Source organism: Pseudophryne corroboree, chromosome 9, assembly GCF_028390025.1.
Source record: "Pseudophryne corroboree isolate aPseCor3 chromosome 9, aPseCor3.hap2, whole genome shotgun sequence".
In the NCBI taxonomy this organism is placed as follows: domain Eukaryota; kingdom Metazoa; phylum Chordata; class Amphibia; order Anura; family Myobatrachidae; genus Pseudophryne; species Pseudophryne corroboree.
The window spans coordinates 468,010,854-468,025,697 of record NC_086452.1 but is presented as its reverse complement, the minus strand read 5'-3'; the positions used below and the strand labels follow the sequence as shown (position 1 = coordinate 468,025,697).

The window sequence follows — 14,844 nt, the reverse complement described above, 5'->3', positions numbered from 1 at the left end:
GTGGCGTGGTATGAATGCCGGAAAAATTATACGGGGGGTTCCATATAGAACAGCTCCAATTCTGCTGGAGAAACCTTCAAAACCCTGAGTCCAAGGGGCCATTTATCAATCATTACATTCACAATGCAATCAGTGCCCGGTACAGTGATATCTCTGGAGCCCCCTCGGATTATCTATCTATCTATCTATCTATCTATCTATCTATCTATCTATCTATCTATCTATCTATCTATCTATCTATCTATCTATCGCTCTATCTATATAATAAAGTGCAACGGAATTTGCTGCTCTATATAAGAAACTGTTAATCATATGTATATATATATATATATTATATATATATATATTTACACACATACATAGATATGTATATCTCTCCTTCCTCTCCCACACCCTCCACAGTCTGTATCTCTCTCTCCTTCCTCCCACACACCCCACAGTCTGTATCTCTCTCTCCTTCCTCCCACACACCCCACAGTCTGTATCTCTCTCTCCTTCCTCCCACACACCCCACAGTCTGTCTCTCCCCAGTGACTCCATGCTGCATTCCCAGCTCCCACACCCCATCCCAAATCTCTGTACTCCCTCACCAAGCCACTCTTACCCCGGGGAGAAACTCCCCAGTATCCAGACCCGAACACCGCACAGCAGGTACCATGTGGCACTCACACTAGTGATGAGCGCCTGAAATTTTTCGGGTTTTGTGTTTTGGTTTTGGGTTCGGTTCCGCGGCCGTGTTTTGGGTTCGACCGCGTTTTGGCAAAACCTCACCGAATTTTTTTTGTCGGATTCGGGTGTGTTTTGGATTCGGGTGTTTTTTTCAAAAAACCCTAAAAAACAGCTTAAATCATAGAATTTGGGGGTCATTTTGATCCCAAAGTATTATTAACCTCAAAAACCATAATTTCCACTCATTTTCAGTCTATTCTGAATACCTCACACCTCACAATATTATTTTTAGTCCTAAAATTTGCACCGAGGTCGCTGTGTGAGTAAGATAAGCGACCCTAGTGGCCGACACAAACACCGGGCCCATCTAGGAGTGGCACTGCAGTGTCACGCAGGATGTCCCTTCCAAAAAACCCTCCCCAAACAGCACATGACGCAAAGAAAAAAAGAGGCGCAATGAGGTAGCTGTGTGAGTAAGATTAGCGACCCTAGTGGCCGACACAAACACCGGGCCCATCTAGGAGTGGCACTGCAGTGTCACGCAGGATGTCCCTTCCAAAAAACCCTCCCCAAACAGCACATGACGCAAAGAAAAAAAGAGGCGCAATGAGGTAGCTGACTGTGTGAGTAAGATAAGCGACCCTAGTGGCCGACACAAACACCGGGCCCATCTAGGAGTGGCACTGCAGTGTCACGCAGGATGTCCCTTCCAAAAAACCCTCCCCAAACAGCACATGACGCAAAGAAAAAAAGAGGCGCAATGAGGTAGCTGTGTGAGTAAGATTAGCGACCCTAGTGGCCGACACAAACACCGGGCCCATCTAGGAGTGGCACTGCAGTGTCACGCAGGATGTCCCTTCCAAAAAACCCTCCCCAAACAGCACATGACGCAAAGAAAAAAAGAGGCGCAATGAGGTAGCTGACTGTGTGAGTAAGATAAGCGACCCTAGTGGCCGACACAAACACCGGGCCCATCTAGGAGTGGCACTGCAGTGTCACGCAGGATGGCCCTTCCAAAAAACCCTCCCCAAACAGCACATGACGCAAAGAAAAAAAGAGGCGCAATGAGGTAGCTGACTGTGTGAGTAAGATAAGCGACCCTAGTGGCCGACACAAACACCGGGCCCATCTAGGAGTGGCACTGCAGTGTCACGCAGGATGTCCCTTCCAAAAAACCCTCCCCAAACAGCACATGACGCAAAGAAAAAAAGAGGCGCAATGAGGTAGCTGACTGTGTGAGTAAGATAAGCGACCCTAGTGGCCGACACAAACACCGGGCCCATCTAGGAGTGGCACTGCAGTGTCACGCAGGATGGCCCTTCCAAAAAACCCTCCCCAAACAGCACATGACGCAAAGAAAAAAAGAGGCGCAATGAGGTAGCTGACTGTGTGAGTAAGATAAGCGACCCTAGTGGCCGACACAAACACTGGGCCCATCTAGGAGTGGCACTGCAGTGTCACGCAGGATGTCCCTTCCAAAAAACCCTCCCCAAACAGCACATGACGCAAAGAAAAAAAGAGGCGCAATGAGGTAGCTGACTGTGTGAGTAAGATAAGCGACCCTAGTGGCCGACACAAACACCGGGCCCATCTAGGAGTGGCACTGCAGTGTCACGCAGGATGTCCCTTCCAAAAAACCCTCCCCAAACAGCACATGACGCAAAGAAAAAAAGAGGCGCAATGAGGTAGCTGTGTGAGTAAGATTAGCGACCCTAGTGGCCGACACAAACACCGGGCCCATCTAGGAGTGGCACTGCAGTGTCACGCAGGATGTCCCTTCCAAAAAACCCTCCCCAAACAGCACATGACGCAAAGAAAAAAAGAGGCGCAATGAGGTAGCTGACTGTGTGAGTAAGATAAGCGACCCTAGTGGCCGACACAAACACCGGGCCCATCTAGGAGTGGCACTGCAGTGTCACGCAGGATGGCCCTTCCAAAAAACCCTCCCCAAACAGCACATGACGCAAAGAAAAAAAGAGGCGCAATGAGGTAGCTGACTGTGTGAGTAAGATAAGCGACCCTAGTGGCCGACACAAACACCGGGCCCATCTAGGAGTGGCACTGCAGTGTCACGCAGGATGGCCCTTCCAAAAAACCCTCCCCAAACAGCACATGACGCAAAGAAAAAAAGAGGCGCAATGAGGTAGCTGACTGTGTGAGTAAGATAAGAGACCCTAGTGGCCGACACAAACACCGGGCCCATCTAGGAGTGGCACTGCAGTGTCACGCAGGATGGCCCTTCCAAAAAACCCTCCCCAAACAGCACATGACGCAAAGAAAAAAAGAGGCGCAATGAGGTAGCTGACTGTGTGAGTAAAATAAGCGACCCTAGTGGCCGACACAAACACCGGGCCCATCTAGGAGTGGCACTGCAGTGTCACGCAGGATGTCCCTTCCAAAAAACCCTCCCCAAACAGCACATGACGCAAAGAAAAAAAGAGGCGCAATGAGGTAGCTGTGTGAGTAAGATTAGCGACCCTAGTGGCCGACACAAACACCGGGCCCATCTAGGAGTGGCACTGCAGTGTCACGCAGGATGTCCCTTCCAAAAAACCCTCCCCAAACAGCACATGACGCAAAGAAAAAAAGAGGCGCAATGAGGTAGCTGACTGTGTGAGTAAGATAAGCGACCCTAGTGGCCGACACAAACACCGGGCCCATCTAGGAGTGGCACTGCAGTGTCACGCAGGATGTCCCTTCCAAAAAACCCTCCCCAAACAGCACATGACGCAAAGAAAAAAAGAGGCGCAATGAGGTAGCTGACTGTGTGAGTAAGATAAGCGACCCTAGTGGCCGACACAAACACCGGGCCCATCTAGGAGTGGCACTGCAGTGTCACGTAGGATGGCCCTTCCAAAAAACCCTCCCCAAACAGCACATGACGCAAAGAAAAATAAAAGAAAAAAGAGGTGCAAGATGGAATTGTCCTTGGGCCCTCCCACCCACCCTTATGTTGTATAAACAAAACAGGACATGCACACTTTAACCAACCCATCATTTCAGTGACAGGGTCTGCCACACGACTGTGACTGATATGACGGGTTGGTTTGGACCCCCCCCAAAAAAGAAGCAATTAATCTCTCCTTGCACAAACTGGCTCTACAGAGGCAAGATGTCCACCTCATCATCATCCTCCGATATATCACCGTGTACATCCCCCTCCTCACAGATTATCAATTCGTCCCCACTGGAATCCACCATCTCAGCTCCCTGTGTACTTTGTGGAGGCAATTGCTGCTGGTCAATGTCTCCGCGGAGGAATTGATTATAATTCATTTTAATGAACATCATCTTCTCCACATTTTCTGGATGTAACCTCGTACGCCGATTGCTGACAAGGTGAGCGGTGGCACTAAACACTCTTTCGGAGTACACACTTGTGGGAGGGCAACTTAGGTAGAATAAAGCCAGTTTGTGCAAGGGCCTCCAAATTGCCTCTTTTTCCTGCCAGTATAAGTACGGACTGTGTGACGTGCCTACTTGGATGCGGTCACTCATATAATCCTCCACCATTCTTTCAATGGGGAGAGAATCATATGCAGTGACAGTAGACGACATGTCCGTAATCGTTGTCAGGTCCTTCAGTCCGGACCAGATGTCAGCATCAGCAGTCGCTCCAGACTGCCCTGCATCACCGCCAGCGGGTGGGCTCGGAATTCTGAGCCTTTTCCTCGCACCCCCAGTTGCGGGAGAATGTGAAGGAGGAGATGTTGACAGGTCGCGTTCCGCTTGACTTGACAATTTTCTCACCAGCAGGTCTTTCAACCCCAGCAGACTTGTGTCTGCCGGAAAGAGAGATCCAAGGTAGGCTTTAAATCTAGGATCGAGCATGGTGGCCAAAATGTAGTGCTCTGATTTCAACAGATTGACCACCCGTGAATCCTTGTTAAGCGAATTAAGGGCTCCATCCACAAGTCCCACATGCCTAGCGGAATCGCTCCGTGTTAGCTCCTCCTTCAATGTCTCCAGCTTCTTCTGCAAAAGCCTGATGAGGGGAATGACCTGACTCAGGCTGGCAGTGTCTGAACTGACTTCACGTGTGGCAAGTTCAAAGGGCATCAGAACCTTGCACAACGTTGAAATCATTCTCCACTGCGCTTGAGACAGGTGCATTCCACCTCCTATATCGTGCTCAATTGTATAGGCTTGAATGGCCTTTTGCTGCTCCTCCAACCTCTGAAGCATATAGAGGGTTGAATTCCACCTCGTTACCACTTCTTGCTTCAGATGATGGCAGGGCAGGTTCAGTAGTTTTTGGTGGTGCTCCAGTCTTCTGTACGTGGTGCCTGTACGCCGAAAGTGTCCCGCAATTCTTCTGGCCACCGACAGCATCTCTTGCACGCCCCTGTCGTTTTTTAAATAATTCTGCACCACCAAATTCAAGGTATGTGCAAAACATGGGACGTGCTGGAATTTGCCCATATTTAATGCACACACAATATTGCTGGCGTTGTCCGATGCCACAAATCCACAGGAGAGTCCAATTGGGGTAAGCCATTCCGCGATGATCTTCCTCAGTTGCCGTAAGAGGTTTTCAGCTGTGTGCGTATTCTGGAAACCGGTGATACAAAGCGTAGCCTGCCTAGGAAAGAGTTGGCGTTTGCGAGATGCTGCTACTGGTGCCGCCGCTGCTGTTCTTGCGGCGGGAGTCCATACATCTACCCAGTGGGCTGTCACAGTCATATAGTCCTGACCCTGCCCTGCTCCACTTGTCCACATGTCCGTGGTTAAGTGGACATTGGGTACAGCTGCATTTTTTAGGACACTGGTGACTCTTTTTCTGAGGTCTGTGTACATTTTCGGTATCGCCTGCCTAGAGAAATGGAACCTAGATGGTATTTGGTACCGGGGACACAGTACCTCCAGCAAGTCTCTAGTTGGCTCTGCAGTAATGATGGATACCGGAACCACGTTTCTCACCACCCAGGATGCCAAGGCCTCAGTTATCCGCTTTGCAGTAGGATGACTGCTGTGATATTTCATCTTCCTCGCAAAGGACTGTTGGACAGTCAATTGCTTGGTGGAAGTAGTAAAAGTGGTCTTACGACTTCCCCTCTGGGATGACCATCGACTCCCAGCAGCAACAACAGCAGCGCCAGCAGCAGTAGGCGTTACACGCAAGGATGCATCGGAGGAATCCCAGGCAGGAGAGGAATCGTCAGAATTGCCAGTGACATGGCCTGCAGGACTATTGGCATTCCTGGGGAAGGAGGAAATTGACACTGAGGGAGTTGGTGGGGTGGTTTGCGTGAGCTTGGTTACAAGAGGAAGGGATTTACTGGTCAGTGGACTGCTTCCGCTGTCACCCAAAGTTTTTGAACTTGTCACTGACTTATTATGAATGCGCTGCAGGTGACGTATAAGGGAGGATGTTCCGAGGTGGTTAACGTCCTTACCCCTACTTATTACAGCTTGACAAAGGGAACACACGGCTTGACACCTGTTGTCCGCATTTCTGTTGAAATAGTTCCACACCGAAGAGCTGATTTTTTTGGTATTTTCACCAGGCATGTCAACGGCCATATTCCTCCCACGGACAAAAGGTGTCTCCCCGGGTGCCTGACTTAAACAAACCACCTCACCATCAGAATCCTCCTGGTCAATTTCCTCCCCAGCGCCAGCAACACCCATATCCTCCTCATCCTGGTGTACTTCAACACTGACATCTTCAATCTGACTATCAGGAACTGGACTGCGGGTGCTCCTTCCAGCACTTGCAGGGGGCGTGCAAATGGTGGAAGGCGCATGTTCTTCACGTCCAGTGTTGGGAAGGTCAGGCATCGCAACCGACACAATTGGACTCTCCTTGTGGATTTGGGATTTCGAAGAACGCACAGTTCTTTGCGGTGCTACTGCTTTTGCCAACTTGAGTCTTTTCATTTTTCTAGCGAGAGGCTGAGTGCCTCCATCCTCATGTGAAGCTGAACCACTAGCCATGAACATAGGCCAGGGCCTCAGCCGTTCCTTGCCACTCCGTGTGGTAAATGGCATATTGGCAAGTTTACGCTTCTCCTCCGACAATTTTATTTTAGGTTTTGGAGTCCTTTTTTTACTGATATTTGGTGTTTTGGATTTGACATGCTCTGTACTATGACATTGGGCATCGGCCTTGGCAGACGACGTTGCTGGCATTTCATCGTCTCGGCCATGACTAGTGGCAGCAGCTTCAGCACGAGGTGGAAGTGGATCTTGATCTTTCCCTAATTTTGGAACCTCAACATTTTTGTTCTCCATATTTTAATAGGCACAACTAAAAGGCACCTCAGGTAAACAATGGAGATGGATGGATACTAGTATACAATTATGGACGGACTGCCGAGTGCCGACACAGAGGTAGCTACAGCCGTGGACTACCGTACTGTGTCTGCTGCTAATATAGACTGGTTGATAAAGAGATGTAGTATGTATGTATAAAGAAGAAAGAAAAAAAAACCACGGATAGGTGGTATACAATTATGGACGGACTGCCGAGTGCCGACACAGAGGTAGCTACAGCCGTGGACTACCGTACTGTACTGTGTCTGCTGCTAATATAGACTGGTTGATAAAGAGATGTAGTATGTATGTATAAAGAAGAAAGAAAAAAAAACCACGGGTAGGTGGTATACAATTATGGACGGACTGCCGAGTGCCGACACAGAGGTAGCTACAGCCGTGGACTACCGTACTGTACTGTGTCTGCTGCTAATATAGACTGGTTGATAAAGAGATGTAGTATGTATGTATAAAGAAGAAAGAAAAAAAAACCACGGGTAGGTGGTATACAATTATGGACGGACTGCCGAGTGCCGACACAGAGGTAGCTACAGCCGTGGACTACCGTACTGTACTGTGTCTGCTGCTAATATAGACTGGTTGATAATGAGATGTAGTATGTATGTATAAAGAAGAAAGAAAAAAAAACCACGGGTAGGTGGTATACAATTATGGACGGACTGCCGAGTGCCGACACAGAGGTAGCTACAGCCGTGGACTACCGTACTGTACTGTGTCTGCTGCTAATATAGACTGGATGATAATGAGATGTAGTATGTATAAAGAAGAAAGAAAAAAAAACCACGGGTAGGTGGTATACAATTATGGATGGACTGCCGAGTGCCGACACAGAGGTAGCTACAGCCGTGAACTACCGTACTGTGTCTGCTGCGACTGGATGATAAATAATGATATAAAAAAAATATATATATCACTACTGCAGCCGGACAGGTATATATTATATAATGACGGACCTGCTGGACACTGTCTGTCAGCAGAATGAGTTTTTTATAGAATTAAAAAAAAAACACCACACAAGTCACACGACGAGTGTTTAACTTTTTCAGGGAATCACAATATAGTATACTACTAACTATACTGGTGGTCAGTGTGGTCAGGTCACTGGTCAGTCACACTGGCAGTGGCACTCCTGCAGCAAAAGTGTGCACTGTTTAATTTTAATGATATGTACTCCTGGCTCCTGCTATAACCTATAACTGGCACTGCTCCCCAGTCTCCCCCACAATTATAAGCTGTGTGAGCACAGTCAGATATATACATAGATGATGCAGCACACTGGGCTGAGCAGTGCACACAGATATGGTATGTGACTGAGTCACTGTGTATGTTTTTTTTCAGGCAGAGAACGGATTATATTAAATAAAACTGCACTGTCTGGTGGTCACTGTGGTCAGTCACTAGTAAACTCTGCACTCTCTACAGTACTCCTAAGCTCCAGTAAATCAAGTGTCTCTGTCTCAAATCAATCTCACTCTCTCTCTTCTAATCTAAATGGAGAGGACGCCAGCCACGTCCTCTCCCTATCAATCTCAATGCACGTGTGAAAATGGCGGCGACGCGCGGCTCCTTATATAGAATCCGAGTCTCGCGATAGAATCCGAGCCTCGCGAGAATCCGACAGCGTCATGATGACGTTCGGGCGCGCTCGGGTTAACCGAGCAAGGCGGGAAGATCCGAGTCGCTCGGACCCGTGAGAAAAAACATGAAGTTCGGGCGGGTTCGGATTCAGAGGAACCGAACCCGCTCATCTCTAACTCACACCCCACCAGAAGAGGTCGGCGCAGAGCGGAATCCTGGCCAGGGGAGCTGTTGCCATGTACCGTAACTGCCTGCAACAGAGCAGGGCCCGGAAGAGCGGGCACACACTCACACCACACAGTCACTGTGTGTGACAGGCTCCTGTCACTCTGATGCTGTGCCCACACCGCCTACAGCTCGCTGCCCTATTTGGAAGGCTCACATCCCTGCCAGGCACTAAGTGGCGTATCCTTCGGGCCCCACTGATCCTTAGGGCCTGGTACAGGTGTCCTCTTTGACCCTCCTCTTGCCGGCCCTGCCACCACTTCTGGTCCATGCCTACCTATCCGTCATTCCATACACTACACAACCCTGCTGATAACTTGGTCACATCCATCCGTGAAACAGACACTGTCGCCGGCCCTGAATGCAATCTGTGCACGATGTTATAAGGACCATCTCTTACAGAAAGAATGATCGCTAAATACCGTACATTGGGGGTCATTCTGACCCATTCGTTCGCTGCTGTTTATCGCAGGCGAGCGAACGGGTCTCTACTGCGCATGCGCCGGCGCATGCCAGATGGCCGAAGCCATGGCTGCGATCGTCTCTGCCTGATTGACAGGTAGAAGTGGTCACTGGGCGGGATGGGGCGAAACGGCTGCGTTTGGCCGCCGTTTCGTTGGCGTGGTCTGGCCAACGCAGGCGTGGCCGGACTGAATGGGGGGCGGGCCGCAGCGGCTGCGTGACGTCACACGCAGCCGCTGCGGGCTTGGGAGCAAGGAGCAGCTACTGGCCAGTACGCTAAAGCTGCGCCGGCCGGGAGCTACTGTTGAAGTGCAAAGGCATCGCCGCGTGTGATGCCTTTGCACTTCTGCAGGGGGGCCGGCACTGACATGCGGGGCGGGATAGCCCTGTACTGGGCGTCCCCCCGCATGTCAGTGTGAATGATCATAGCTGTGCTAAATTTAGCACAGCTATGATCAACTCGGAATGACTCCCATTAGACACAATTGTTTCACATTGTAATAGAATACCTCTGTCAATAAAGGGGTTACAAACAAAATATTTTAACATTAGTTTCTTTTAAATATAATTTACAGAGGAAAAAATGCAAATAATGGATTTTTTTCCAATCAAAAATAAACAAACTGAATATATAAAATATACAAAAATAAATCACTAAGAAGAATACTATACTATAAATTCTGCAATTCTAATAATAAAAAAATAAAAAAACGTCAAAACATGAAAATAATCAAACATGTCAGACAGGGCTCATTGCTACGTACACGCCAACAGTAAAATTGTCAGTATATCCCGATAGTAAATTTGTGGTTTGGAATCTGGGCGTCCACAGTTCACCTTTCGGGGCATATAGACGGGAGGGAGCAGGTATTGATTAGCTGGGTCTGGGCTTGTCTGGTGGGGTCCAGCGGGGCGGTTTGGGAATTTTCTCAGAGACTACTCTTCTTTCTGACATGTCACTGAAATATATATACATATTAAAACCACTTACCTCGATCCACCATTTGTGCATCTATAAGTGAAGTGATAAAATAATATTACTAAATAACAATGCAACAAAAATATAATTCCTTATTTGTAATTGTGTCTGCTGCTATTATTAAACATTTGCATTCCCTGACACAGGGGGCCATTCCGAGTTGATCACTAGCTGCCGTTGTTCGCTGAGTAGCGATCAGTTAAAAAACGGCAAACCTGTGCATGCGTATGCACCGCAATGCGCACGCGCGTCGTACGGGTACAAAGAGCTTTGTGGTTTTGCAGTGGTTCTAGCGATGATTCCATTCGCACAGGCGAACGCAAAGAGATTGACAGAAAGAAGGCGTTTGTGGGTGGCAACTGACCATTTTCTGGGAGTGTTTGATGGGCTGGTGTCTGACGTTGATTCCGGGACCTCCGTCGCAGCAATCATCGCACAGAATAAGTAACTTTAGGGCTGGTCTTGTTCTGCACAAAATGTGTTTGTTGCCACGCGGCTGCACAGGCGTTTGCACTCCTGCAAAGTGAAAATACATTCCCCTGTGAGTGGCGACTATGCGTTTACACGGCTTCTAAAAGTAGCTAGCGAGCGATCAACTCGGAATGAGGGCCACAATTCAATATGTGCAAAATGTCACAAGAAGACTGATTTTCCCCTCTCCTCAGTCGTCCACACCCGCTGCACTACTCTATACACTCCGCAGATGTTTCCTTATATATACAGTCCAATGTAAATCACTCACCCTACCCAGACTGTTTGCCGTGGCACCGTGGGGTGGCTGAGGACACTTGCAGGGGTTCCCCAGGTTGGTGGTCAATGCCCAATTCAAATTGTTTATGGTTAATGTAATAGGTAAGATCATACTGGTGCAACACTGGACACTGGTGCGCGCCGGAGGCACATGTCCGAAATTAGGTGGCGTGACCTGGCAGGCAGGGGGCGTGACCTCACGGGAAGTGCTGCGATCATAGGCCATGCCCCCATTTTCGCCACTGTGCCAAGCGCTATGTAGAGAGGAACCGGGGGTCCCCCTCTACTGCTGAATGGGTGCTACTCTGGAGCAAGTGAGAGTTTCGCCCATCTGCCGTCCACTGGGGTACACTGTGATCCGCGGGTGGGACATCGGGACAGTACCAAAAAAATGGGACAGTTGGGAGGTATGGCAAAACCGGTGCTGGCGGCTGCCAATCATAAATTATGTGGAGAAACAAAAGCGAAACCTGTCCCCGCCACATAATTAATCCGAAGGATGACATATAAACACAATTTACTTAATTGAATATTTGTGTTCAAAATTTCTCAATAAAAAACTTTTGGCCTAGGGGTGCTGTGAAAAACATTCAGATACTGTAGGGTGCTTTGATCCCAAAAAGTTTGTCAGCAACTGCCCTGGCCTACAAAGCCTCAAAAAACAAAATCATCTCTTCATACATCTCCAATTTGACCTCAAAACACTCGTCCCTTTTAGCTTTGCCCCGTCGTCTCATCTAGTCTCTGATAAGCGGCTCTCACTCCAGCTACAAGACTTCTCCAGGGTTTCTACGCACTGTTGGATGCCATGCATGGTCAGAATCTCATAATTATCGAACGCCTGAGCCCAAACAGTGAAAGAAGGGTGCGAAAATATGAATTGCACAGTGTACGCAAGGTGATTGACAGGAAGCGGATGTTTATGGGTTGTAACTGGACGTTTTCTAGGAGTGTCAGGAAAGACACAGGCGTTCCCAAGCGTTTTCAGGGCGGGTGTGTGACGTCAGCTCCGGCCCCGATCAGCCTGTTTGTATCGCACTGTAGGAGTAAGTCCTGGGCTGCGCACACACTGCACACACTGGAAAAATCATTCGATGGTGAGTGAGTTGTGAACAGATTTGCAGATATGCGCTGTCTGGTGGAATTTTCGCATGGCGTACGCATGCATTTGCACACTTGCACGGGGCGGGTTTTCACTCTCCCTGGGTGGCGACTATCTGATTGCAGACCGCTGCAAATTTGCAGCAGAGCGATCAAGTCTAAGGGCGGGATACATCGCCGCCCATCGCAGCGATGTTGACCGCATATGTACTAACATATGCGATCAACATCGCAATGCGGTGACGGGGCCCCCACGCGATACCTGTAAAGTGGTGTGTGGGGGTCTCCATCACCTCCGTGGGCTCTCCTTCACCTCAACTGCCGGGAACAAGGCAGAAGGCTGTCCCCGGCACCTCCTCCTCCCCCCTGCACCCGGAAGGACCACCGGCTGAGTTGCTAGGGGAAGTAGGAGATTACCTTCCGGGACAAGGGCTGCCTGGAGGAAGGTATGCCGGGGGGAGGGGGAGAGGCGTCTGCGGCAGGGGCGGCGGAGGTGGCGGGTTGCGGCAGCTGGCAATAAGAATCCCATAGGCTTCTATAGAGTATCGCCATCCAGAGATGGCGATACCCTGGGCAGCGAAAAACCGGCGGTGGGGTATTAGTACATTTGAAAATGCGGTGAAAACCCCAAAAACGGGGGTTTTACTGCATTTTTCCTTTAGATCATCCTGCCCTTAATCTTTAAATCCTCAGTTTATTTATTTATAGGCAGTTATTATCGTTGACTAACCAGAGACTCACAATAATCAGGTTGGGTATGTGTGACCGGCGGCCAGGACACTGCCGGGATCCCGGCGGTGAGATGGTGCAGCGGGCTCGGTGGTGCGCTGCGCTCGCTACAGGTTCTATTTCCACTCTATGGGTGTTGTGGACACCCACGAGTGGGAATAGTCCCATAAGTTACAAAAAAAAAGCAAAACAGTACAGCCATTTGTGACAAGCTTTGCACACTCCATGAAATCTAAGCCTTACTTGTTTTAAGATCCTAAGTCATCTAATAGTCAACAAATACAGGAACCTTTTCAAACTTTTTTTTTGTTAAGTTTTAGGTATAAAAAAATTCAGGTGCAAAAACAGAGAACATCCTGAATACAACAGGGCAGACCCTTATTCGCAGACAAGACTGGATTGGCGAACGCTACTCCTAGGATTTGTCCCGTCTTCAATGACACGTTGTGAGTGAGAGACCGACAAGGCAGAGGAGTGATCCGTAAATGGGCCGAGACAGGGACAAGCCACAAAGTGCACCAGCAACCTCTAGTAGATATCTGGCCACACATAGACCTGGAGATTGCTGGGAACCGGCCACAGTTGACCTCATTTTAAAACACGCAATAATCAAACAACACATATGAAAATATAAAAAGATAAGTCTGTAGAGACTGTATTTTCAGTGATAGCAATATGCCAAATAAAATGATCACCTGACTTAGTGAGCCAAGTGGATCGGTGAGACTTCAGTATCTCAGTAATCCAGATGTTGTTCCAGTACCTACTGATCCTGTTTTGAGATGTAGTGGTCAATGCTACTTATATATGTACTCAGATAAATCGCAAGTCTGTATCCTATCATCGCCAGCAGCCACCCCAACCCACCCCACCTTCTCCCAAAGACCAAACCAAGGACAAACAATCTTGCTGGACAAGGGACACACATTGCACTGTGCAAGTTATGATGTATCAAAGCTCAGCAATAGTCGTATCTTACAGAAGGTCAATAAGAAACATACCGCGAAAGTCGTAATCTGTCTGACCTGCAACAGAAATATAAAATACAGAACCTGAGTTTATTATCAATAGGTAACGTCATGAGTTATTACATTTGCAGAGGTCTAGCTCACAGATTTGTGATGTTTCTCCAAAAGTCTTGATCACCTTACTAAAAGTAGTGCACAGATGTGTTGTTGTTTACAATGTAAATTGTTTCACTAGGTTTTAAAATTGAATATATTGTTTGAAAACATCATCAATATATTTATGTGACCATGAGGGTCATTCAGACCTGATCGCACGCTAGGTTTTTTCGCTGCACTGCTATCGGGTCAGAACTGCGCATGCGTATGCACCGCAATGCACAGGTGCGTCGCACGGGTACAAAGCGGATCATTGCTGTGCGATATTGTTTAACAAAGAATCCATTCGCACAGCCGATCGCAAGGAGATTGACAGGAAGAGGGCGTTTGTGGGTGGCAACTGACCGTTTTCTGGGAGTGGTAAGAAAAACGCAGGCGTGTCCAAGCATTTGCAGGGCGGGTGTCTGACGTCAGTTCCGGGCCCGGACAGGCTGAAGTGATCACAGCGGCTGAGTAAGTCCTGGGCAACTCAGAAATTGCACAAAACTTTTTTGTACCGCTCGGGCTGCACATGCGATCGCACACTTGCAAAGCGAAAATACACTCCCCTATAGGCGGCGACTATCTGATCGCAGCGCTGAAAAAAAAACCTAGCGAGCGATCAGGACTGAATTAGGCCCCTTATGTGAGTCGGGGGAGCAGTTGATGGACACGATATCGACGGTCATAATCCCAACGGCCATTGACCTACAGTCAAAATACTGACACGGTCAAAATACCGACATTCATTATGCCGACATGTTCAAAATGCCGACATAGTCAGAATACTGACGTTTGAAAAGCCGACATGCGTTTTTAAGGAATTTTTGCCCAAAAACCGACTTGTTCATGCTTTACCATCCCAGTGGACCTGGAGGAGGAATTCCGTGCCCGAATCATGTTAGGGGACGCAGTACACTTAGACGGTGTCCATGTCGACCTATGTCAACATTGACACAAAAAAACAGAAAA

General features: G+C 48.5%; 1 protein-coding gene across 4 annotated transcripts in view; it reads right to left on the bottom strand.

The window, feature by feature from the left end:
- Nucleotides 1–14,844, bottom strand: part of LOC134958618 (inter-alpha-trypsin inhibitor heavy chain H3-like) — a 134,587-nt gene that overhangs the window by 45,290 nt on the left and 74,453 nt on the right. For all 4 annotated transcript variants that reach the window (XM_063941329.1, XM_063941330.1, XM_063941331.1 and 1 more), the window contains exons 15-16: nucleotides 13,771–13,794; nucleotides 10,202–10,222 (exon numbers count right to left, since the gene is read on the bottom strand). In XM_063941329.1, coding sequence (XP_063797399.1) covers nucleotides 10,202–10,222; nucleotides 13,771–13,794 — 45 coding nt within the window. The remainder of the gene's footprint in view (nucleotides 1–10,201; nucleotides 10,223–13,770; nucleotides 13,795–14,844) is intronic.